Source organism: Suillus plorans (genome assembly GCF_016647745.1).
Source record: "Suillus plorans strain S12 chromosome Unknown HD556scaffold_74, whole genome shotgun sequence".
NCBI classification, from domain to species: domain Eukaryota; kingdom Fungi; phylum Basidiomycota; class Agaricomycetes; order Boletales; family Suillaceae; genus Suillus; species Suillus plorans.
This window is the reverse complement of record NW_024537458.1, coordinates 14024-39547: the sequence shown is the minus strand read 5'-3', so window position 1 is coordinate 39547 and position 25524 is coordinate 14024. Positions and strand designations below refer to the sequence as shown.

General features: G+C 48.0%; 7 protein-coding genes across 7 annotated transcripts; 3 read left to right on the top strand and 4 right to left on the bottom strand.

Annotated features, from left to right (window-relative positions):
* Positions 1-79: 79 nt before the first annotated feature.
* HD556DRAFT_1246131 (uncharacterized protein) lies at positions 80-5003 on the bottom strand (the record flags this gene model as incomplete). Its single annotated transcript, XM_041298585.1, has 10 exons — positions 80-793; positions 834-1131; positions 1183-1436; positions 1530-1706; positions 1761-2081; positions 2190-3774; positions 3824-4305; positions 4381-4728; positions 4787-4878; positions 4928-5003. 10 exons carry the CDS (start codon positions 5001-5003, stop codon positions 80-82), a joined length of 4347 nt encoding a protein of 1448 aa, XP_041155125.1.
* A 374-nt stretch (positions 5004-5377) lies between these two features.
* Positions 5378-7348, bottom strand: HD556DRAFT_930600 (uncharacterized protein). The gene is made up of 8 exons (XM_041312061.1): positions 6795-7348; positions 6672-6742; positions 6581-6620; positions 6450-6524; positions 6178-6391; positions 6018-6131; positions 5606-5957; positions 5378-5549 (listed from the first exon to the last, which is right to left on the bottom strand). Exons 1-8 carry the CDS (start codon positions 6963-6965, stop codon positions 5462-5464), a joined length of 1125 nt encoding a protein of 374 aa, XP_041155124.1. The 5' UTR covers positions 6966-7348; the 3' UTR covers positions 5378-5461.
* Positions 7349-9355: 2007 nt separating this feature from the next.
* On the bottom strand, positions 9356-10243 carry HD556DRAFT_1448323 (uncharacterized protein; the record flags this gene model as incomplete). The annotated part of the gene is made up of 2 exons (XM_041307411.1): positions 9356-9441; positions 9493-10243. 2 exons carry the CDS (start codon positions 10241-10243, stop codon positions 9356-9358), a joined length of 837 nt encoding a protein of 278 aa, XP_041155123.1.
* A 1304-nt stretch (positions 10244-11547) lies between these two features.
* Positions 11548-13480, top strand: HD556DRAFT_1246229 (uncharacterized protein; the record flags this gene model as incomplete). Its single annotated transcript, XM_041298592.1, has 8 exons — positions 11548-11727; positions 11784-12078; positions 12132-12250; positions 12298-12436; positions 12485-12721; positions 12772-12962; positions 13017-13373; positions 13427-13480. 8 exons carry the CDS (start codon positions 11548-11550, stop codon positions 13478-13480), a joined length of 1572 nt encoding a protein of 523 aa, XP_041155122.1.
* A 3116-nt stretch (positions 13481-16596) lies between these two features.
* On the top strand, positions 16597-18079 carry HD556DRAFT_1312410 (aspartic peptidase domain-containing protein; the record flags this gene model as incomplete). The annotated part of the gene is made up of 6 exons (XM_041300654.1): positions 16597-16879; positions 16928-17056; positions 17108-17432; positions 17488-17621; positions 17673-17791; positions 17843-18079. 6 exons carry the CDS (start codon positions 16597-16599, stop codon positions 18077-18079), a joined length of 1227 nt encoding a protein of 408 aa, XP_041155121.1.
* An 849-nt stretch (positions 18080-18928) lies between these two features.
* On the bottom strand, positions 18929-20639 carry HD556DRAFT_1312409 (uncharacterized protein; the record flags this gene model as incomplete). The annotated part of the gene is made up of 7 exons (XM_041300653.1): positions 18929-19275; positions 19329-19695; positions 19801-19993; positions 20045-20183; positions 20241-20417; positions 20475-20543; positions 20618-20639. The coding sequence occupies 7 exons, from the start codon at positions 20637-20639 to the stop codon at positions 18929-18931; spliced, it is 1314 nt and encodes a 437-aa protein (XP_041155120.1).
* A 3433-nt stretch (positions 20640-24072) lies between these two features.
* On the top strand, positions 24073-25142 carry HD556DRAFT_1246109 (uncharacterized protein; the record flags this gene model as incomplete). Its single annotated transcript, XM_041298582.1, has 3 exons — positions 24073-24830; positions 24894-24932; positions 25007-25142. The coding sequence occupies 3 exons, from the start codon at positions 24073-24075 to the stop codon at positions 25140-25142; spliced, it is 933 nt and encodes a 310-aa protein (XP_041155119.1).
* Between the last annotated feature and the right edge of the window lie 382 nt (positions 25143-25524).

Genomic DNA, 25524 nt, shown 5'->3' with positions numbered 1-25524 from the left:
TGGAGTGTACGGGTACTGACTGACTAGAAATACACAAGTAGGTAAAGGTAGATGCTACAACACTAAGGAACAGAGTCCATCATGACGATCTCGGAATATCTGGCATCTTCTCAAACACATTTCCTCGCGAGGATACAACTCTGCCACCTAAATTATTGGATTGCGGCACTCCGCCTCTGATCTTCCCCAACCAGGTCCGTTTAGACGAAGTTCTAGAGGTTTGAGGGTCAGATGTGGACCGAGGACTGTTCGTCACGTCTGAGATAGTAGTTGTGGCTCGTCTTCCTGGTGAAGGCAGACTGGTTATGCTTCTGGCAGAGCGTATCGGCGTAAATCCGGATCGGCTTGAGTGCAATGTTCTCCGGAGACGTGGCGTAGTGGCCGCTTGCATGTCCGAGTCACTCGTATAACGGCCCTCGGGTGGAACAGTTTCCCTGTCATCATGTTCTGGTGCGCGTCTCTTCTTACCCGCAGATGTCGGTACTTCCTCTTCAGGGATTCCAGTTTGCGTCATACCTGACTGCATAGGTTTCCTCTCCGGTGTTTGTGATTGGGATGCTGCTGGGGTGTTTGACATGGCTCGATCTCGTCCCAGGATTGGCTTAGTATCCGTGAACACAGGCACCCGAGGCACAGGAGGGACAATGGGCAGTGGCTGCGCTGTTTGCACAGACGGTGCAGCGAGGTTGGCCGGTGAGGTTTGCGCAGATTCTTTGGCAGAAGCAAGTTTGCTTTGAAGGTTCTGTACCTTGCGTGTCAGAGATTCCACTTTCGTAGACAATTTCTTGTTCGCCTTCAAAGCTCTGTCATAACGTTAGTTTATGTGAGGGAACTGCAAGCGAATTCACTTGCTCCAATATCCGATCGTCATAGTCTTCAATTTCAGCACACTTGCTTTGCAATAGCTGATCCATTTCGCGAGTTCTCTCTTCCAATTCAGCGACAACGTCATGAAGTTTTGGTTCCGAACGGACCGCGTCCAACTCCCACCGGAGGGATGATATTGCCTTCTCGTGTTGTGTTGTTTGGAGTGCAAGGCTAAGTTCGGCCGCTTTGCCCGCCTTTTCAGACTGAGCGAGTCGAAGCTGTACCTGTTCGAGGGTCTCCTTGAGGGAGGAATTAGATATTTCACTGTTCATTGCTTGTCAACTTTGTGCCTGTGAAAATGGCGAGCCTACTTACCTCTCCCGTACTTGTTGCTCCAGATATCTCGTTAACGACATCGAGCGCTGAATCTCTGCTTCCAAGCTGGTGTTCTCTACTTGCAGCGATTGTTTCTCTGCCAGCAGACTCGATAACTCAGCTTCAGCCTGCTCATTCGCCTGTCGAAGTTCTGTTTCGAGAGCATCAAATTTGGCTTGACAATCTGCATGAGAAGAGAGCTGGTCATTGAAAGCTGCTTGATCTTGCTTGCGACTGGCGATCTCATTCTGTAACTGTGTGCGCAGCAAATCATGCTCCCGGGATCGTTCGTCAAGGTTCATACGGAAGTCTTGAAGATCTTTTTCATTGGCTTCGAGAACAGCAACTTTTTTCACCCGATCGTCCTGCAATTCGTGGATCTGTTGCTCTGCTTGTCGCAGAGCGTCAATGTGAGTTTGCTTTGCTAATTTGAGTTCGCCAGTTGACTGTTCCACGAGACTTGCAAGATGCTGGCATTCCTCTTTGGCAGCAGCGAGTTCGTTCTGGGTGTTGGAAAGCGTCTTCTGTAGTACATCAAGTTCTTCAACATGTCTGGCACGTAGAGAGTCCTCCGTCACGGCTCTTCTCTGTGCGTCGTCCGTGAGAGCTGCGATCTGATTCTTCAATTCTCGATTGCATTGCTGCACTTCTGCAAAGCGAAGGTCGGCACTTTGTAAAAGCTGCGTAGCTTGTGAGAGCTCTTGGTCCGTGTGCTTGACGCGCTCTTGTAAGTCCCCGACCTCGACAGCATGGCGAGCATGCAGATCTTGTAGCTCGGCGCTATTCTCGCCAGCTTGCGACGCCTGAATGCGTTCCTGAAGGTCGTCCTGAGCTCTAGTCAAGGTTTTGCAGGTGATCTGATGGCGGGAGCGAAGTTCATCGAGTTCGTCGTGCAATGACTGCAGCTGTCCTTCATATTCCGAAATGCGACGAGTCAAAGCAGCGGCTGACTCATTGGATATCTCAGCGAGACTTTGCTCAAGAATGGCCAGCTTTGCATCGCGAACTTCTAAAGTGGCTGCTTTATCTTCGAGTGCGCAGCGGAAAGATGAAAGTTGAGCTTGTAAAGCTGCAACCTCTTGACGAGACTTCTCCAAATTGCAGTCGCTGTTGCTCAATTCCTCGTGTACAGTCGCAAGCGAGACCACTAGCTGACCCATTTCGGCATGTTCTTCTGTCCGGAGAGCTTCAAGACAACTCTGTGATGCGACGCTCTCTGCCAAGTCTCGAATAAGCACTTCTTTCTCGCCAGCAAGCACTCGTATATCTTCAGAGAGCTTCGAGTTATGGACCTCAAGGACGGCTATCTTGGATAACATCTGCGGTTCGTTGATGAGGTGCTGGTCGACCATGCTTTGGGCGCAGCGAGCATTCGACATCGCTTTGGCCACGATGGCTACCATAGAGGATAGCTCACCGTCATGGGTCGCTTTGAGATTGTCGTTCTCGTCCTGCAACTTTTCCACCTCAAGCTCTGCTGCCTCGAGGTTGCTGACAGCTTGGTCGCGAGCATCTCTAGCTTCTGCACAGTCTTCAACCATTGCTTCCTTCTGCGCGGACATCATCTCCAGCTCCGACATCATCTCCGAGATCCGTTCCTCCTGGAGTTTGAGGTTGGTCTCCAGGCGGCGAATGTCATGTTGGTGAACGCCGATCTGCTCCGTGCGGCGGTTGACACGACCTTCAAGTTCCTGTATCTGTTCACGAAGCGCGTGAGCTACCCCAGTCGCTGACATGGTGGATAACTGTTGCGCTTGCAGAGCGCTATAGCGGACATGAGCGCCCGTTAATTCTTCCTGTGCAGCCTCCAAGTCTGTTTGGAGATTTGTGACTTGGAGGCTGAGTGAATTACGTTCGGATTCGATGTTCTGATACGTTCTTGTAAGGTCAACTAATTGTTCCTCTGCTCGCTGGAGCGCATCGCGGGTATCCTCGTGAGATGACTCCGCTGCCTGTACTTCGGCAGCCAGAGATTGAACTTTGGCTTCCAGCTCTGTGACCAGTAGGAGCAGGTGATTACGCGACTCTTCCGATACGGTCAACTGCTGGCACGAGACCTCGAACTTGCTTTGAAGGTCTCGTAACATGGCATCTCGTTCTGCGACTAATTGGGAGTGGTCCAGGACTTGGTTTTGCTCAGCAGCATGCAAACGACTGCGTAGGTGATTCACAACGACGCCCAGGGCTGTGATGAAAAGGACAAGACGTTTGTTCCGCCGATTGTAGGCCGAAGCCCCATCCGCCTCCTGTGTGAGCTCGTGGATGCGCTTCTCCAATGTTTGGACTGTGATTCGAGCCTCGGTCGAGGAGAATTCGAGGGTGCGTCGTAGGTCATCTCGCTCGCTTCGTATTCTGTCTACAGCGGCGAGCAATGTTTCGATGTAATTGGCGAGCGTTGCTTCACCGGGGTGAGCAGAAAGGTTGGCCTTGGCCGGAGGCAATGGAGTAGAGCAATTTGGGTACAGGAAGCTGCTGTCGAAGTTGGATTGGGTGTCGTCAACATCGATATCCATATGGTCCTGGTCAGTGGCCGTCGAACGCCGCGCTGACTCCTCATTGCTCCGAAGGTCCATAATCTCTTGTTTTAATCCACTAGTTCAATATCAGCAATCTATCGGGCTGGTGGCCAAGCATAGCATACCTCTCAATGACCGTCATAGCTCTAATACGCTCCTTGCTGTCCTGGAGAAGCCGATCCGTTCTGTCCAGCTCCTGGCGAGTATTAGTGCATGCGTCTTGTGCTTCCTTTTTCTCCTCCATCAGGTCTCGCAATCTCTTCTCTGAGCTGGTAAGCTTCTCCGATTCAGCACGTAGCCTTCTTTGCAGCTTATCATACGTTGCTTGTGTGGGTCCACTCTGCTGCTCGCGTAGGAGGCTTTCCAATGTCTTTATCTTCACTTCATCTTCGTCGATCCTCTTCACCAACTCTTCCTCCCTCTCCATTGCGTTCCCCGCGCCCTGACTTGATTTCAGCACCTCCAGCTCCTCATTCTTGTCCTCTATTACTGATACGAGCTCCGCGATACGGGCCTGCATAGCCTTCTCCACTGAAAATTGCGTATTCTGTGTCTTGACAAGGTCTTCCTGAGCTCGAGTGAGTTTCATTTCCATGTCGCGCAAGGCCTTCTCTTTATCCGCCAGGAGAATTTTGGTATCGTTGAGTTCTTGTTCCAATGCTGGTGATCTGAAACTAGACACAGAGGAAGACCGAGGCCTCCCATTTCGCTGCGGCAATCGAGAGTTAGCTGTTGGCTGGGGTTTTGTACTTTCCAACATCCTCTCTAGCTCACGCACGCGAGACTCCATATTTCGCTTCTCTGTCTCCAGTTTAAAAGTTTGAGCCCTGACTGACTCGGACTGGCAAGACATGGTGTCAAGCGTTGCCTCGAGCTCTCGTGCTGCTCGTTCTTCAGCTTTCAGTCTATCCTGCGCAGCAAAAAGTGCAGCTTCTCCATTCCTAGAAGCCATTTTCTCGATCTTGAGTTCGTCTGAGCGCCGCGCCAGATCGCTTTCAAGCCTGAGAGCACGATCGGCCTCGGTGCTGAGCTGTTGAGCTAGGAAGTGAGTGGACTTGGATGATCAAGTAGACGGAAGTCAAAATGACCTTGTACAATGTTTCATTTAACGATGTCTTTAACTCCTCTAGCTCGGCCTCTCTCTTCATTAGGCGGCTTCGTAGGCCTGCATTCTCAGTGTCTGAGCAGCAAGTTAGGAAAGATTGTTAAATTACACGCTCAAAACGCACCTTGGCTTGCTAATTTATCTTTGAGAGCTTGCGCCTCTTCAGATACATCGTACTTTCCGATGTCCTTGAGGGACATGACTATTGTGGTCGAACACTACGAAAGTATTCCAGGTGGCAGGACCACGCCGTAAAGCACAGAAACCAAACACAGTCCAACAAACCGACGCGCCGTGTCACGTGATCGTGTTTTAGAAATGGCCTCAACTTGAACTTTGAAGTTTCCACGTGATTTGTTGACTCTCAGGCTGTTATGACTGTGTGCATCTGTCCAACTTACTCTGTTGTGCCCCTCGGAGTTAGTAACATAACATTCCATGGTCTTGTGGTGCGCGAGCTTGTGCCGTTCACACTTCGTAGATTTGCGTGAGTATGTCCATTTCCTATTTTCCCAGCACAACAAATGTTGTTTTGACTTGCCTGATCTTAATACAAAAGAATATTTATCTTCCTTCGATATATATGGCTAGGGGAAACTTGCGAAAAAAAATTCAGAGGGGGCGCGGAAATTGACACTATAAGACCGGTAGCGGAAATCTAAGTATCATGTTTCAAAGCAACTTGGGTCTTCATCAATTCCAGTACTTCTTCTGCAGCACCCCAAGAGCCCTGGAAACCTGCCGGTCTTGTAAAGGTGTGTTATTAGGGAATCGCATTCAAACTTTCTAGAGAACGGCTTACCCAAAACCATAGGCATGTACAACGAGCATCGACTGTTCGCAGTCATGGTCACTGGTGGGACTCCCATTCCACGGAATAAGGTCATGCGTGCTCTGCAAGGGCATCGCGATCCGCTCCAGCTCGACTCGTGGTCCTCCTTCTCTTGCAGGTCTTAGGCCAACATTATGTTTCAGGATTCTCGACTCGGCACTCTTTAAATAAGGAGCCAATGCGGCGCAGCGATCAAATATTCCTCTCGCAATCTGCATATCTAAAGAGGTGTCCCAATTCCTGGACTGGAATGTCCCACCGAGGATTGCGGTGTCAGATTGACCTTTGCCAGGACGGGGAATGATGTATGTAGCTTCCTCGGCTTTTGGACCGCAGTGCTTTGATGAGGAGCTAATTACCACTGCTCATTCCGAATACGCACCTACTTCGGACTCGGCCAACAAACATTCCTGCAGACCTGGTGCATGTACTAGGATCGTTTGTCCGCGAATGGGGTATAGCTTCGTGTCTTCCACTCCGATAATGGATCTGGAACCTTTGGACTGATATTACGAGACTGACTTCCGAAAGAAATCCCTTACCAAGTGCAGACGCATTCACCAGAATACCATTAGGCCCCACCAGGCTCCTCAACTCGTCCAAACTCCTCACGTTTCTGCGTTCAAAGGTGACTCCGTAGGAGACCAGCTCGGATTGGAGCCACGGAAGATATTCGGCTGGATTAACTGAAACTGTGTCGAATGCGACTCCAGCTTTGAATGGCTCAGGGACATCAGAGGGGGAAAGTATCCTGATCTGCCCTCACAGTGTGGTTCAATCCCCGGTGACCACAGTCATGAGATAAACTACATACATTCCGCGCAAGGTCTTTCCACCACAAGTCTGAAATATCTTGCCCTCGCGTGGTATAAAGCTTCGTGGGTAATAGCTGGGTGGCTCCTTACTCACGACCAAGGATGACTGTAGGTGTTTAGACTAACTAACCTTAACCAACCCTGTTGGGATCATGTCCCATAACTTGTTACTTGGTTGAGGATCAGCTAACATGCATCTCACAGTAAAAAATCACACATACAAAGTTTTCTCCTCCCACTTCCTCACTCGTTTATCTCTGCCTCCAAGTTCCATGGGAAACCAATTAGCACCCTGGTTGTCATCTAGAAGCTGGCAGACTTATAACATTATGAACAAAACGTACAGCGTACGGACTAGCCCAAGCTTGAGAATCCATGTCTTCAGGAAGTTCCCTAGCGATCACCCTAATATTAAATGAGACATCGTCTGCCAAGGCGGCGAGGTACGCAATCGTTAGCCCAAGTACACCTGCTCCGAGGACGACGAGAGACTGCTCTGCCTTCGTGGAAGACATCGTTGATAGTAGTAAGGGTGCTACTAGACTTTTAGCACCTGACACAACGATGACAAACTCACTGGCCAGGGCTAATACGACCCTGATCAGCTGACTGATCCGAGTTCGAAGTTGTCGCTATCCAGCCTATACTTTCATTGGCATCGGACCCATCGGGCATCCGAGTCTGTTATCCCATTCTCGGTCTGGACGGGCCGGACTCATGATAAGCGAGAGGTCTTCCGCTTCGTTTGACTTTACTATGACCAGCATAACTGTAACAGCAATTGATTAGATTCAAGTTGCAAGGGCCGAGCAAGAATTACTGCCAGCGTATAAGCGAGATGGTCAGCTGCGCGAAATCTGGATCCCTGGCACTTACTTAGCTCAACGTGCACTTCCAGCTCTTGGCAGAAAAGGTAAAACCTCTGTCGTGACTGGGACCCTCAGGAAGCAACCACTATGCATCAGTCCGAGGGGGGAAATGGCGTTAACAAGGCACTGGCTGGCGTTGGTGCGTCCGAATCACATCAATATCCGTAGGATAACTCGGATGGCATCATGGCATGGGAAACATGCGTTTCGTATGATCTCTGGTACATCTTTACCAGTGATCTCATGAAACAGGGTGAGCCCGGCTCAAATTGAAGCTGAGGGATTCATGGAGAGTAACACAATAGCTAAATGACCCAGGTGTCCAGTAAGTACCGTGTATTTGTTAACTTGAACGAGACAGGCCCAGATAAAAAGCTAGTACCAGAATAGTGTTGGTAACAAAATTTATATTTATGATTAGCAGATTGCCTGAGCCTGCATGTTCTCCAGTAAAGATAGAACCTCGGATCTTCAGTAGCTTGTGGCTCTGGAACTAAAAGTCAGATCTCGTACGAATCTTGAATAGTTATCTCACTCAATTCCATGCACATGAACCACCGGTATCTCCTGCATTCTCGATCACGCATGGAGCTAGCTCGCCGCTTTGTCTGAGAGGAAACAAGATCCGTTCGACATCCACACGTGGACTGCCCGCCCTGTCAGGCCTAAGGCCGACAGAGTGCCTCACGTTCTTCTTCCCTTCTTTTAGACATGGCTCCAGCGCGGAGTACCGCTCAAACATCACTTTGAAACCGACATATCCAAGGAGATGTTCCTGTTTGTTAGGTTCCATTTAGAAGCGCAGCATTCACTTCGATCATTCCAGGGCGAATGATAGATGCCACATGTTCCAACAGCCCGGCACCTACGCACAACTGCAAGTCAGGATGGTATGACCGTTGATGTGACTGAACAGACAGTGCTCTACTGAGGCCATTTCCTTCGACTATAATAGATTATCCCCTGATGGGAAAAAGGGCTGTATCTTCTATTCCGACCGTGGACCTTTGAGTCCGGCCGTCAATGACTATCGAAGGACAACTGGCGTGTGCTTACTGAGAGATGTGCATCAACCAACAGCCCGGTTTTCCAAACTGCGATCGCGGCGGAATATTGAATAGTAATCCCGAGTTCTGATCGAAGCCATGGTAGATATTCAAATGGGTTGACGCAGACTATATCATAATCATTTCCAATTTGTATGGTGCAAGAATTGGAAAATCTGAGAGCAAGCTGAACCAGAATTCTTTCTGGTGTCTAAAGAACAGCAAGAAAAAAATACGTACATCGTATACAAGGTCTTTCCGTAATATCAACCATCTCTGCAAACACCCTAAAGGGTAACTTCTAGAACCCCCTGTGCGCCGGTCGAGGTGCGTGCGATCAAGATCAACTTGACTAGGCCCGGCGGTATCATTTCCCATAACCTATCACTGAAAAACCTTCTCCGTAAACATCGCATCATTAACGAGGTGCCTCTCACAAGGTTGTCTGCTCCTATCTTCGCACACGCTCGTCTGTGGCACTCAATGACATTAAAGACCAATTCGCACCCTAGATAAGATTGATGTAAGAAAGGACTTCAAGGATGCTCAAAAGAAAAAAACAGCGAATGGACTTGCCCAGGCTTCAGAACCCCAATTCCCAGGAAATGATCGTGATATTAAAAGTCACATCTGGGCTATAAGCAACAATGTGGGCGAGGTCACCCCTGCTCCGAGGATGAATAGAGGCACATGAGAATTGGAAGCAGAAGACATGGCTTCTGTAGTGGATGTCGATAATAGAGATAAGGTGGAGACAATAACTCTCGCTTCTGAACTCGGAGTATGAGTGCCCCTCCAAGTGGGGTATAAATAAATGTATCTGCGATGGACGGACAATTCAGATTTGGACGAACGAACTTGGATCGCCAGTATGGGATTTCGTGAGAGTCAGGGATTTGGCCGAATATCAAGATATTCCTCGATGGTAGATTTAACATCGTCCGAGGGGCATAATTAGCGCATGTTCAGGGGTTACATTCTGACCGGCAGCTAGCCCCATAGTGTCAACTTTCTTAGCTGTACGTTCCGCTCCTCTGAGGATCTATGTGCAACAAAAAGCGCGCCCAAACGCGTAGCTAATGATAAATGAGACAAAAGAGAGATGTTCATATGGCGTGATTGCGCACCACCTGAAATATCGCCCTCCATACATGGCGTCGCAACAAGGCCTGCTGCTTTGAGAGCGACCATGACCTGGCCATATGTCCCGCGGAACAGTGTGTCGCGAGTACGATGACCAGGAACGTTTGTTGAGACATCCGTCTGCTCCTCGAGTGAGGAGGGAGTATCCATGCCTGCCTCGACAACTGCGCTAGTAATCGTCTTTTGCAGACGCACAAGTCGGCTTCGGGATGATGCACGCGGATCGTATGGGGGCGTGGCAAATTGTATGTGGAGCCCGTCCACATGGATGCCTTCAGGCTCTTGCTGAGGCACGGGGGGAAGGGGTTTCGGAACGTGGGCGGGTATACAACACCACGTGTCGATTGGGTTGTTAGATGCATTTTGGCTTGTAGAGTAAGGTTTGCGTGTGCTTGTATGAGATTTCTGGTGTTTCCGCTTGAAGAATGAAGACGCTGACCGCATACCAGGCGCGGAACGAGATAAGGATGTAAGGCGCGAGATGGATGAGCGAGTCTGTAGTGGGGATTCCAGCATACATTGCGAGATATGACAAAAAGAAGATGTCGAGCTCGTAGCAGATGGGCATGAGTAGGTCAGAGATTGCCCCGAGACAGAAGCAGAATTCTCTGGTGCAGGAAAGCTCGTGAGTGTATCTTCTGAAGGAGATGCGGTTCTACGAGGCGCGAACGATACGTTGTTGAACTCGACCACATATGGGATACCAAACGAAGTCCAATGAATTTGTTGGGGCATTTCGAAATGCCTTACTGAGCAAGTATAAAACTCGAAGTGGTGAGCGCACAGTAGTTGTCAATCTCGGAGGACAGACTGTGAGGCGTAATGATCAATGGAATCCACCTGTTGACCGGGAGCAAGGGAGACACATGTCTGGGTAGTGTAATACGAGCCTGACTCGAATGCATTTGAAACACGTTGCAGCAGCATTACATCGATGAGAAATTATAGGGTTTGTGACTCGTAAATGCTAGTCGGTATCACGAGAGCTCTAGATTGGCATCGAAATCAAGTTCCAACGCCAACTTGAAGTTTGCGAAATATGTTCACAATTTCGGGATGTCGTCTCGAAATCAGCGCTTCAGCTGTGAACGAGCGTTAATTGAAACGCAGTTATGAACCGAAAGTGGAAACGTTGTTGCAGGAACGCGAGGGATAGGTGAGGACTAGGACCATGAGGGAGTCAATTGGTCACGGGGGAGCTTCGGGGTCAACTTCCCAAAAGAGGTGGCTTCCCGGGGAGACCTTCTTTCTTTGACAAATAAATTGCCAACGTATGGCGTTTGTCATGACCAATTTCGGTCACTACTTCTCGACATTACATAATACTAGCTCCTGACCTTGTTAGGCCAACGAACTTCTTGTGACCGTCGACGCTTTTCGTTTGAGCATTCAAGTTGTTCGACATATCCATGTGACCTTTGGCCAATGTAACGACGTCATGGTCACATGTGATTATTTTGATTAGCGCTGTAGGCTCGGGTGGAGCATGACGCATATCCCACCCGAGTAGTACTCAAGGGGAAGCGGCTGAAAATGGATAGTAGTCCGATCGTGATGGGCAGACTAGGCGCCGATGTGACTCTCAATTTTTCTGCCACGTAGTTGTGCTGCTGAAATTGCAACAGAAAGGAGAGTGCACCGCGGGTCAGAGGAGGGGATATATATAGACTGAGCGATAGAAGAGATGAAGTAGTACCAGCTTGACCAGTGGCCATTTCCGATCTTGATACGGCCAGTGGCAATTTTATCACATCATGACGTCGTTCCTCAACTTTCCTCTTTGGGAAAAACACTCAAAAATTCAAGGTGTATCGTCGAATAAAACCGCGCGCCACCGAGTAGCAACACCTCTTGGCGCTACCACCATTCAAAAAAGATAACAGTCAGTTGGCACAAGGAACGTCGTATAAAGGTTGTCCCATCGTTCTTCGTTCGCTCACAACTCCCTTTCTACTACCACATCCAAGCTTTCACTGCTCTTCGAAATGAACACTGATTATTTCCCTCCTATGCTTGTTCATCTAGTCGATCATACATCTATGGCTGAGGCAGCACCAGCTACAAATGGAACCAAGCATATCGACAACAGCGATAGCGCAATTGCCCAAGCAAATGGTTCTCCCGCTACCTACAGTGCACCATCCCGCGTCACTCTTCATCTCGGACACTTGCCAAGCAAGAAAGATATAAAGGCTCCATGGCCGCGTACACCCTCACGGGTCGGTATAAGCATGAGTTATCACCCGAGCAGTCCATCTGATGTGCATCGGGATAGGTCGATCCTAACAACCCGCCATGGCCGGCGTACCGGGGCTACCACGAGTACTCGTTTGCACATGCAACAATGGGCGTTCGTTTACCGACCATCCTTGGCAAAGCTATAGATGACACCTCGCGAACTCTAAATGAACAGTATGCCGAAGATAAGATTGTTGATCTTGTAGAATGTTTGGAGAGAATGGACAGCCTCATGGCCGATCTCAGTGGAAATGCTAAGCTTAGACCAATCATTGATGACGGTGAAGGTGATGTGGCACTGTGGAATAAAGAAATTGCAAAGTATTTCCAGGGTATCGTGTTCGCCATATATAGCTCGCATCTTGGCTGACGATCTACATTTTAGGCAAGGACTTCATGAATGCACCTTGGCTGTTCGCAGAGGCCTATAAGTACCGCCGTCTGCATGAGTGCTTCAGTGTAAGCAAATACTGGAAAGACTATGATGTTTTCTACCGTCAAAAGGTGTGCATCAGACTTGATTAACTTTTCCAGTCTGACAGCGCTTCCAGTGTGACACTTTTTCAAGATCGACGGACGCCGTCTTTGAGCTGTCTATGCGCTTTGCTGAGCCCTTTAAGCAGTCAGAGAACATGTCAGACAAAGAGAAAGCAGAAAACGAGAGACTCATGTTTTTGGAGTTGACTCAAGGTAATGATAAGAGTTTCTCAAGTTTGCCCTGCTAACATGGTATGCAAGTGTGTCTGTGGGGTAATTCGACTGACCTTTCACTCTTGATCAACATGACGGAAGAACAGATCAAATCTCTCCAGTCAACTGGAGGAGACCACCTTGCTGCCACTGAAAAGAACATTCTGGGCAACCATCTAAACCAGCTTTGGGAGACTGTCAAGGTCCTCCGCGAAAAGACTGGTGGACGAATTGACTTCGTGTTGGATAACGCAGGATTTGAGTTATATTGCGATTTCGTATACGGTGCGTTCAAGAAACAACACTTGGTGGAGAGATTGACTAATTTTTACCAGCCGATTTCCTCATACAAACTGGTCTGGCTAAGCAGATTCGGTTCCATGGCAAGCGTTATCCATGGTTCGTGTCTGATGTGACGCGGAAAGACTGGGACTGGTTACTAAACACCATGGTATATGGGCATTTATTCCCGAAAGCCTCTGAAGCTGAGCGAGAGTCACTACGGAGACTCGGGGCCCGATGGAAGGTAGGGGTAGTCTGTCGGCGCATGAAGTTTCACTCACACATTTGCATTTGATAGCAATACGAGAAAGATGGTAGATGGCAATATGAGCAGCATCCTTTCTGGTGCACTGGATATACGTTCTGGGACCTTCACAGCGAGGCACCAGACCTCTTCCTCCACCTGTCTCGCTCCGATCTCGTCTACTTCAAAGGCGATCTGAACCACAGGAAGTTGACATATGATTGTGCTGCACCAGCCAGCGTCCCATTCGATATTTCCATTGGACCGATGGCCAGCGCCGCTGGAGCTCCAAAGATTTGCAGTCTGCGGACAATCAAAAGCGACGTTGTTGTTGGGCTAGGAGACGATGGGGACGCCATAGCAGAGCGGTTGGACAAGGAAGAGCCAGGTTGGAAGATTAGCGGGAAATACGTGCGTACTTTCAGCAGTTATGGCTTCATGTACTGAGAGTTCACTTCATTCAGGCTGTCGTACTCCTGTCAGAAGGTCGACCAGGTGAGAAAGTGCGGTTTGCTTGAGCGAAGCGAATTCCACTGGTAGAAAAGTGCCATTATCTCGGGTGCTTGTTTCTCTTGTGTCCCAGCACCTCCTTGTGGCTTGCTATAGCTGTTGACTCGTTTATTGCAGAGTACTATCTGCAGAGTCTGGGTAGAGTACGTTCTCTGCAATGTATGCATTCCCAATATCATCTGTCGCTATTTTTTGTTATCAGATACTTATATGTTGTCAATTCCATCGCTTCGAGAAGTAGGACAAGCAATATTACTGACATTTTACCCACTAGACGAATGCGCCGAGCAACGTACGTGCGTATTTGAGTCAGGATTGCGTTAGAAATTTTGCTCTGCATGAAGTCACGTGATCCCCTTTGTGCAGGTAGTCGGTTGCGCGAGCGGAGTTTGAAAAGTGGTCATCATTTCCTTGCCAAAACATTGCATGAGATGTCGACCGTCTACACTTGAAGTGGAGGTGGGAAGGAGCCTGCTATCCTTTACGGTCTATTCGTACCCACCATTTTGTGAGTTACACTTTTGGCGTGGAAATGATGGTTGGTCATGCGAACAGTAAATCCCTGCGAAACAGCGTAACTAACAAAAGGGCGGGCACTCACGAATAGACCGTAGGGGATGACATAGTAGCTTGCGTCCACCGTGTACTGCCACTCCGAAGGGGATCGCCTGTTTAGGTAGACCGCCTATATATCCAACTCGCATGTCAGATGTATGCCAGTCAAGAGTCCTGGTCAAGTCGGTCAAACACAACTTGTTGTGCATTGTTCACTTGTAGCATTTTTCACTAATGGCGGCCGGTGAAATAATTCAAAGGAGATATTCACCGACTGTCACTGTAAAGGTTGTGTACGCAGTCAACATTCAACCAGTTTGTGGTAACTGTTCGATAGGTACCAAGCCATTCGGACGTCCATGGGAACGAGGAGCTGGATAAGCATGCGAAGTTTGCAGCGGCGAGCAGACAGAACAACAACCCGCTCATCATGTTGCTCACGTATCTCCGCCATGACACCCTACCCCTAAGTATCTCAGCACTCAAAGAAGTCCAACGCAAGGAAACGCATGCATGATGGGAACGTCTCTGACGTAAAACCCCATGGTACAATCGCGTAGATCACAAGCTCTTGCAGTCCCTTCTTTATCAAACTCACCGCGGAATACCCTAAGCGACTCGCCGGATTATACCACTTCGACCGCCTGTCCAGACTAGCAATGTGACTGTCGCACCTTGATACGTTCACCCGGGTGTAAAGCCACATGTATCCCCTTCCTGTTCTCCGATCCAGATGCCGCACCTCGTCCGATATGTCAATGCCACTGGAAGATTGAGAGCGACCTTCGGTGAAGTACCACTTCCTCGCACTACATCCACTGCATTCATTTAGGTTCTCGTAGTTGTCTGCAAAGGTCGAGTACGTGTTCTACTATATTTATTTCACGCACGCGTACTTGGTCATTTTATCTTCGTGCGTCTAAAACGGCTGGTGGGGTATATCCCACACCAGGACATTCGCAGATTCAGAGGTACATTCGGGGCACTGTGGGTCCTTAGAATAGACTGCATTGTCTAATGTCCTCCATAGATTATACTCTCGATAGGACATTAATCGGACATATACAAGAAAACGTTTAACTCAAAGTGCCGGGCAGATAACATTTAGGTGCACGCATCATGGTCACTGTGAAATTTATGCCCAAACTACCTCACGGTGCGCTTCAGAGAGAATCGATGAATGTACCTTTGCATGAGCTCTTCAACACTATTCTACACAGAATGTCAAATCCATGAGGACATCGGACACTTCATTTATTTGTGTTGCACAAGGAGCAATAAAAAAGGCTCCTATTCTTGTGTTTTGTGCTAAATTCGAGTGCATGAATGATCATTGATATACTCATGCAACTTATCCGTCAGTATTCTTAGAGCACAGTTTAAATTTGTAGTCCCACTGCTCGTTGCCTAACTTAAAATTACGGCATTAAGTATACTGAAGTGCAAAGCTCCGGAATTATGCTCCCAGGCTTGCTCGCCGTATCGTCGCATGCAGCAAGCATTAGAGCTACATTAACCGTATAGGTAGCGATTTGTTGACTTTGAGCCAGATTCCCATGAAAGGGAAACAGTACTTGTCCGAGGCCGGAACCATGGGAGCCATCGAATGATCCGATATTTACCAATGTTACCATGAGGAAAAATCAGGTGACCGCGACTCGGACTCTACTACTTCACAAGCACACGGATGCTAGTATCTTTGAACAACATCTGGTGGCTCTATGGGACTCAGACTATGGCATATGCGCCTGCCGGGCTTATTACTCGGGGTCTTAACGGGGAACACGTAACACCAAAACGCTGCTGGCCCTGGCTGCTAGCTACTAGGTATCATTCATGCAAAGTCATGCGGTCCTGATCTCCCCATCTCCAAACGGCAGTGACTCGCAAGATAAGATATTGGTACCATCATGCTCACACCATTGGCCACGGAAAAGTTACATCACTGTCTTGTTCGTTGTTTTCCATGTGCATCAAACTTCTTTCTTATTCAGAAACAATGGGCCCGGTTGGTTGATTGATAACCCAGGAATCAGTTGCGACTCCACGAATCAATTTTTGTGTCGAGCTGGCAGGTATTCACAAAAGGGTAACAAGTTTTTCAATGCGACTTCACCAAGCCCAGGCGCTCAGGCTATCACTTTTCCCGGAAGTGCTCAGTCTCGACAGTGATGCACCCGGCAATGTGTACTGCGAAGGACCGAAGATGGATTCGTCATATGTGCGTGAGCTTCACCATGTGAGCCAAGCATGCCCTAACCATTGATTGGTCCATGAATAAACTGGTCGAATTGCGCATCCTCATAAGTCCTTCTTACTCACGACCAAAAAAAGGCTACCTGTCCCGCTATGCTGGTTTGAATCCAAGATGTGCGCATACCGAGTCGGTTGTCGAGTGATTCCTGTTTTCGATTTCTTCACGCGTGGAGGCGCGTTCCATACGGTCCAGCCTTCATGCTTGAGATTGACCATATACTCGCCTTTCAGCACCATATCTTCACCTTTACCAGCATCTATATAATGGGTCTCGAAATGTGGTATGATCGTTACCTCCCAGTACAGTTTAATCATGTTCCCAGCTGCATCTCTGTTGACGACTCTCCTCCTGGCCTTGTCCATCGCGGCATCGCCTGTTGAAGTTCGCAATTCCCCTGTCACCCTCCCTATCGCCAGGAGGCTGAACACCTCTGGTGGTGCCATCAACCTCGTGCAGCACGACCAATCTCGCGCAGCCGCCCTCAAAAGTTTCAAGGGAGATAGCACCCTTAGCCGCCGTACTGGTAGCATTACTGTGACAAACGATGCTGTAGGCTACATTGCAGAAGTTGGTGTTGGCAGCCCCGCCACAAACTGTAAGTTCAACACCGCACAAGCTTGCAGCTGCTAATGCATTATTGCAGACTACTTGATTGTCGACACCGGTAGCTCCAACACGTGGGTTGGTGCCGACACTGCGTATGTGAAGACCAGCACCAGTGTCGACACTGGTGAGCCTGTAGAGGTCACCTATGGCTCTGGTTCCTTCTCTGGTATGTCATACAAAAATATCATAAATTGAAAATACCCACGATTATCTACAGGAACTGAGTACACCGACACCGTCACTCTCGGTAGTGGGCTCACCATCACCGCGCAGTCGATCGGTGTTGCTGCTACTTCGACGGGCTTCACCGGTGTCGACGGTATCATCGGCATCGGGCCCCTAATCTTGACAGAGGGCACCCTGACGGATGAGCCGGACACGACGATCCCGACTGTCACTGACAACCTGTACAGCCAAGGCATCATTTCTGAGATAGTCGTCGGTATCTCTTTCGAGCCCACCACTACAGAGTCAGACGCCAACGGAGAGCTCACCTTCGGTGGAGTCGACGCTACCAAGTACACTGGCACCCTCGCATACACGTAAATCTCTGCAGCTCGGAGATGAATTCTAACTGACAGTAATTTATTATTTCAGTCCTCTCACCACCACTGAACCCGCATCCTACTACTGGGGTATCAACGAGAGCATCACTTACGGCACGACGACCATCTTGGCCGAGACGGCCGGTATCGTTGACACTGGCACCACCCTCATCCTCCTCGCCAGCAGTACGTATCTCGAGTGCAGCGAGTAATCATGGTCTAATCAGCGTTCAATAGATGCCTACGACGAGTACAAGTCTGCAACTGGTGCTACTCTGGACCAGACGACTGGTCTTCTCCGCATTACCACCACCCAGTACAGCGCCCTCAAGGACCTGAACTTCGTTGTTGGCAGCGTACGTGATTCTGTCTCAAGTGTTAATTCCATTTGTTCACCATTTGCACAGAACACCTACACTCTCACCCCGAACGCCCAGATCTGGCCTCGTTCGCTCAACACCTACATCGGTGGTACCACCAGCTACATCTACCTCGTTGTCAACAACCTCGGCACGCCCAGTGGCGAGGGTCTCGACTTCATCAACGGCTACACTTTCCTCGAGCGCTTCTACGCCGTGTTCGATACCACGCACTCCCAAGTCGGTTTTGCCACGACCGCATACACGGATGCCACCACCAACTGATGCAATTTTTTTTGTTGGGTATTGGGTATTTGCACGTTACAAAATATCATTTCTCATAACCTTTGTACTCTGGAAGCATTTTAAATAACTGTGGCTGGAGTCGTCGTTGAATGTTCGAATGTAAACTATTACTCTTCCATGAAGAAACCCAGCTCCCCCTCCCCTCAGGCTAGATGGGCAAGCTCATCGGAGTGATTATACGGCACTATACCACTAGTGCTGTACAGTGCCGTACAGCCACTCAGTACTCAGGCCTCAGGGCTCACAGGAAAGTCTGCAAATTAGAGGCCATCTCGGACTTCGATTTTTTGCCCCGTGCTTATATTCGTGCCAAAGAAGCACAAACTATGGAAAGCCTAACAGTCGCACTCAATTTGACACAAATATGGCAACTTCATCCTCGAATACTTGCTACTATGTTTGCTATGGAAAGCCAGACCACCGTGCTCAAGTTTTGCAACTTCGTCTTCTCAGAACCTGCCTATTAAGGCATGTGCTTCCATTGACCTCCGAACACCCCGTATGACCAATCACCTGTACCTGTAGGTTTGATGTATCACTACCTATAATTATAAGTCATTCGTGATACATGAATTGCTCTGGGCTACAGATGGAGTGATACATCACTTTCCTATAGATTACAGGTTCCCTGCTCCTAGTTATATTTCCCGTCCATGTCCGAGTATAGTACTTTCAGTACTCTCATTCGCAGATTGATCTGGCCACGATCGAGATCAAATCTAGACAGGCAGCTCGCTGTTCACAATCAAGATCAAGTCCAAACATGTTCTTAGAGTTTCACAATAATCACATTATTGTACCTGACTATAAAACATGCTCCTGCTATCACTACTCAATGTCCATGGCTGAGGGAGGGACGTCAATAGAAGGACCGTCATTGTCATTAACAAGCATAGAGGCTGTGGGGCCAGAATTTAGTTGAGGAATGAAGCTCCAACGGCCTTCGAATGAGTTTCGCATAGCAGAACGGAGGGCGGCCTGACGGTATGCATATGCCTGCAAGCCCTCTTGCTCGGCAGTCTTCTCCAATGGGTGCAGAGTCGCACGCTGATGCCACCAGTTGCCTTGCCACTCCAGAAAGGTTAATACTTGTCTCATCTCTTCAACCAACAACTCCACTCCCTCGAACCATCGAGCAGCATGTGCACGTGCCTTACACCACTCTATACAAACACCTATGTGAACAGAACTGAGTCAGCTCTGGATCACGTCAACCAGAATCACTCACAGTCTTGAACACGCTCATTCTCAGAGCAACTGGTGTTGCCTTCCATTACAAGCCAGATCCACGAGATTGTCCCGGTTCCCTGAGTGTGGCCGCCTGCAAAATCGCCCATCGGTCGAATGTCCTCAGGTTTGAGAGGGGGAAGCCTTTCCTCCCAGCCCATGATATCCAAACGACGACCCAACAGCTCCAGCGCTCGATGTGCATGCTTATATTTTTCCACCGCTGCATCTTTCTTTATTTCAACGTGTGCAATCAAATTCTGGGCGTGCGTGGATGCTGCTTGGCCCCGTAAGTTCTTGTCCTTGAATTTGTACATATGCGAACGTAGACAAAGATGGGAGCGGAGTTCATTGAGGGAGTCGTGAGCCTGTGCCCACCGAAGCTCCCATTCATGTTTCATCAAACAGCGTTCACAGTCGAATCACCAATCAAGAGCCGAAGGAAGATATAGGGGGAAATCCTGTGGCTTGACTATTGCTTGAGGAGTGTTTGGACTTGGGTCAGCCGACAAACACAGTGTCGAGACAATAGGCATATAAAGTTGTTGATAGCGGGTCCAGGAGTCAATACGTCTTTGTAAGGTGTTGCTCCTGTGAACAATAGCTTCCCTTTGCTTGTCCGTGGGATGAAGTGAGAGGTCAGCAAGGTCGCGTTTGAGCCGTTGTCTGTTATATCATTTGAACAGTGGACATGATCCGAAAGAAGGCACCACATACTGCATATCCTCTAATTCAATCCCACTACTGATAAGCACACTAGGCGAAACATCATCATTGAGTGAGTAGTTGATCCCCGCCTGCAGCTCTTGTGCTTCCGACTCCGCAAGCTGTGATCTTACTGCAGCCTGCATAATAGCTAGATATATTGATGGACAGTGAATGTTTGCAGAACGGATGAATGCAGCTAACTTACAGGCAACTTTGCTTTCAAATGGATTTGGGCTTGTGTTGTCCTCCTCCCATATCTCGATTGCTGATCGCCACTCATCCAGCAGTGCAGGCTGGATAGTGGCTTCTAGGTCCCACAACGCTGCACGATGTTCGCGCTTCCACTTCATGGCTTCTTCCATCTTGCGCTTTAATGTACGACCTGCAAAGTCTGGAGCATCAGTAAGGAAAAAAAGAAAGTTTGATGGTGAAGACATACCAAGAGTCATTGTTTTCTTCCAGTTCCAATCGCCGAAATGATCATCCAAGGTATCACGCCGCTGTCTTACTAGGATGTGAAAACAGTAAAATTCACCAATTTTCAGTATCCTACCACGGTCAACGGTTCAGACAAATACCAACAGTCGATAACGTGGTCGTTCATGGGAAAAAGTGTGTTGAGTTTTCAAAGGAAGTACTCAGTGACTAAAAAGGGGGGAAACAGAATCAGTAACTGGCTTGATGCAGTGCTATGATCCTAAAGAAAGTCAAATAACTGGCACAATGCAGTGCTATGACTTCAACGAATACAGATGTATGTCTTATGCGATGATTCTCAGAGCTATAACAATACTCCCTATCTTCACAAACCAATTGGAGATCAAACTAAGCCTCTAACACGGATCAGCCCGAACTAATACGTGACTTTGAAACCTACTCTCTGCTGCTCAGGCACTACACGATGAGTTTGACGCAGGACAGAACAGAGTACACCCTATTGATGTAGTCTTAAGTGGGCCAAGTTCTTAATATTAGTGACTGACTGTTAGTCTTATTTGTCTTCCCTTGCTAATGAAAATCCGTATATTCTCCCCACAGAATTGATTTCCTGTGTCTGAAAGAGAACTGGAATATATCTGCACTAGATGACTGATAACTGTGTACCAGCTAGTGTAAAATGTATGGCTCAATGGTGGCCTCAAATATGCCTCTGTATGTTGTGGGAAACAGTGTCAAAAAGTGGAATGAAATAAGCTAATATTTCACTCAGTGTGTCACTCAGTAATCTTTGAAGTGAGAATCTAAAAAGAGCCTTATGGTCACTCTTCTTATCTTTCACTCACTCACTCACTCACTCTCAAACTTAGATGATACTTGGAAATGGGCTCTGAGATGGGAGCTCTCTTTATTAAAAGGTAAAATGGGCCCCTTATATACTACTCTACTAGTGGCTGTGCTACTGATTACTAATCTACTACTAAAGTGTCAAAGAATGCCATAGAATGTTCCAGATTATTCTACCAAATTCCAGTATTGCTTTCAAATCAACATTTAGTGGCTGTGCTCTGTGGCTATGCTAACCTGTGCTAGCAAGCTGTGTACACTGCCTCTGCACTGCCTGAATGCTGTACTCCAAAGCTGTGTTCAAACTTTGTTGAAATTCTTGCAGTCTAATGTTAACTTGTTAAATACCACAGTGTTGGTCTTGCATATTTGTCATAATGAAGTCTCTGCATGGTTTCCTAATGTGTCACCAAGTCACATGAGTCCGATTATGTAATGAGATATGAAGTCTTTCAGGTCTTTCCTCTGAGTATTGTGAAAAACGAAAGGCTCACGTAGAAAATTGAAAGGCTCGCGTAAAAGCAAACATGTTCAAGATGTGACACAAAACATACCAATTATGTAATATGATGTCACGATATGTCACAAAGTATGTTCCAGAACATGTGAAAATGTGTGAGAAAATTATAGGAAGTGTGAGAAATTGCTGACTAAGTGAAGAATTGTGCGTTTTGAAACCGATCTTTCATAAGGATAAGTATTATTCTGTATGTTAAGTAGTGATGCACTCATTTTTGAATTCGAAATTACTCAAATAAAATATGGGTGCTACACAGAAAATTCTAGATAGCATCATGGGCTATTATAAAGAGTACTACAGCTAAATATTTGCCATGTTCATGTACAAAACAAGTTTTGTGCATGTCACCGGTCCATTGCAACCGCCTTCCAGTTCTAATCCTCAAGCTACTATTGGCACCCTGGCCTCTGGTTATTCTGAACACCATGCTAGTTATGCATCCGAATGCGAGCGCTGGGCCAAGATCTCGGCTAAGGTTGCATTTGCTGTGCCACCAGCACAGACAATTTCTCTGGAGATTTCAGCTGTACACGAGGGCGGTTGTTATGACTAGGATAGGTCGAGCTCTCTCTAGGCGGAATGCCTAATCAGATAGCGGGCTCGCTATTGGAGAGACGGGTTCACAGCTCGGCGGAATGCTGAGGTTTCCTCCGACAAGCTTGGTAAGCGCGGCGGCTCGTCAAGCTGTAGGGCTAACGGAACTATATGACTAAAGGTAGCGTCGGCTTGCCTTTAGGTGCGACTAAGACTGAAGGACTGGGACTGTCTTTCAGAGGAAGTTCTGGGGAAAACCTAGTAGAATCAAGTACAGAAATACATGATCCTGTCTGCTCTATATACTGTCGTCCGTGTGCACAGACCAATACTACGTTTGGTAGGTAAGTATGAGTGTATCCATACACGGGCATGTTATCAGATGCCATGCGGGCGATTATCTGTGCATGAGGCATTCCATGCCTCTTCTATTAGTCCTCAAGGCTAAACATGCCTTGTAGTCTAACTGCGCATGCTGCGGCATGCGGCTTCTCTTCTGACCATGAAGCAGAGCTTCTCCATGATCCGGGTCGAGGACCATCTAGGTCCGTCCAGACGTTGCCTAGGCTGGTCTAGGTCATCTAACGGCATCCAGGCCGTTCTAGGCGTCTCTACGTGTCTCCGTTGAGTTGGTAAGTCTTCCAAGACGGTGCGTATGGCGGGATAGGGGCTAAGGTCAGGATGACCTCCGTACGAGGGGTTCTCGGTTACATGTTATTGTAACAGCGGTACCCGACGGAAGGGTAGCTGTGGCACTACTATTGGGGTATGTGATCATAGAATTCAATTTATTTACTAGTATTCACTCGCATGACACGCATTCTAGAATATTTGCGAGGGCATGAAAGATATTGATGCTCGGATTGACGCACCTGGACTTATAGTGATCGCTCTCGACACCATCCTGCCAAAGATTGTGGCCTTTTGCTCTGGGTTTAATTGGTGCGATGATGAATTTGTTGTCCGGGATGCGCGATGGGTAGATCTCTCAAACCACCCAGCTGGAGAACCTTACTTTCTCTCGCAGTGCTTGCAAGCAGGTCGCAAAGATTCAAAGACAATGGTATTCAAGACAAAACAATTTTCATTAATGGTAGTTGCGCCTCAATCACGGTGGTTAGAATACGAAGACTGGGTGGAACAACTTGCGGAGGATGTAAGCCTACTAATGTTTCCCTTGTCATTGCTAGAGACTTATTGTCATCATTTTAGGGTGGTAACACCCATGTAGTTCAAAGCACAGGGGTTGAGGATCATGAATATTTGCAACCCACAGCTCACCAGGTGAAATCTAGTCTCATCACTCCGGAGCATGACTAACCAATGTTTCTAGGCTACTATTGATCGCGTGCTCATTCGACCAGCGCGGAACACCACTATGTCAACAGGCATCGAAGAGGCTACTACTAGTCGTGCACTCATGCAACCAGCACAGCATACCACTGCACAATCCATGCTGGCAACTCAGACTCGCATGGCAGTACCAGCCACATCTAAGCGGATTCATGTGCGAACAGAAAGCAGTAGTAGAGCTTTGCCTCCATCTCCTCCACGCAAGAAGATTGCCCCCACAGATGTTATGCTCTGCTCACCTGACCGTGACAATTTGAAAGCGGCCCTTAGATCTGGCAGTGCTGCGAATCTTAATGTAAAGAACGGTGAGAATAGTAGCTAACATCTTGCTTTGAGTTGTGGACTAATGGCATATGTAGTATTCGAAAAACAGAATGAGACCATCCATTTCTACCCTATCCCTAAACATCCTTTAACGGAGATCTTACAAAACGAAGATTACCGCTCATTTAAAGTTGATGCCACAGAATCCTGGGTGGGCCAATTGACGGTCAATGTATCTCGCAATAACATGATTGGGATGGGCGGGTTCAAGACGGCCCACCAAGGATGGCTCACACTTACTCCCCCTCCGGTTTCTGGGTTCAGTTCGGTTGCCCGCCAAGAAATCGTAGTCAAACGCCCGTTTGAACAAGTATACCCGCATGGTGTATCAACTGGACCTTTCAAGATCGGTAGATTTTCTGTGGCCAACGAACTGCCTAAGCTCTTTAAAGAAGCAAATGTACTGTACTGGGTGAGTTCTCTTTTGCAACTCACCTATGATTTCATCAATCGCCGCCTTGCTTCCTCTTGTCCTCCACCATTTGCCATTCCTCGAGTACGCTTTGTCGAGGCTGGCCTGGCATTGGCATTTGTCCAAGGCCCAGCAGTGGCTTCCAAGCCAGCCTCGAAGACATGCCCTATTCGCGCATGTTATCTCCTGGAAGAACTCATTGTTGGCGGCGACAATGTGTTTCTCAAGTTTATCCATAACATGGATGCTAACCCTTTGCTCGATGAACTTGATTACGGCTATGATTTAGCAGTATTCTTCTCATTCACTCAACACGTTCAATATGTGAAGACCAGTGGTTTAGCATTTATCTCTGACTACCAAGGTGTGTTAGTTCTTACTATGTGACTGATGACAAGCTCGGTTCAAACCAATCAATTTCTTTCAGGAAGCACTGAACTACTGACCGACCCTCAAATATTGACGGACCCGTATGTATATTCTTAAGTTCTTTCTACTCCGGCTGTCACTGATGCACTACTATAATGATGGTCAGCTCCGTTAGCGGAGGGCAGGATATTTTTGGTGACGGCAACATAGAGCTTGCGGTGACAATGTTCGAGGCGCAGCATATATGCAATGACTACTGCGAATGGGCTGGTTTGGAGAAGTATGAGACAGTCGAAGCTCAGGACTCTTAAGTAGCAAACACAATGCTCTTGTATTCATGTAACTTTACTCTTGACACGGACTTGAGAATGATGTACAACATATACAGTGATGATTTCCTTCGCACTACATGCCGTGACAATCAACAATTAATAAATATTTCTATTGGTCATACGGGGTGTTCGGAGGTCAATGGAAGCACATGCCTTAATAGGCAGGTTCTGAGAAGACGAAGTTGCAAAACTTGAGCACGGTGGTCTGGCTTTCCATAGTTTGCGTACCATTGTGACTCCGCCGGCGCTTGATTCGATAACATTTCCATTCAACCTGTCCCAGAATCTCTCAAATGAACATTTGGAAGTGCGAAAACGAGCGCCATCAATGCGGGAAGATCATAGAACATGATGCCGCCAT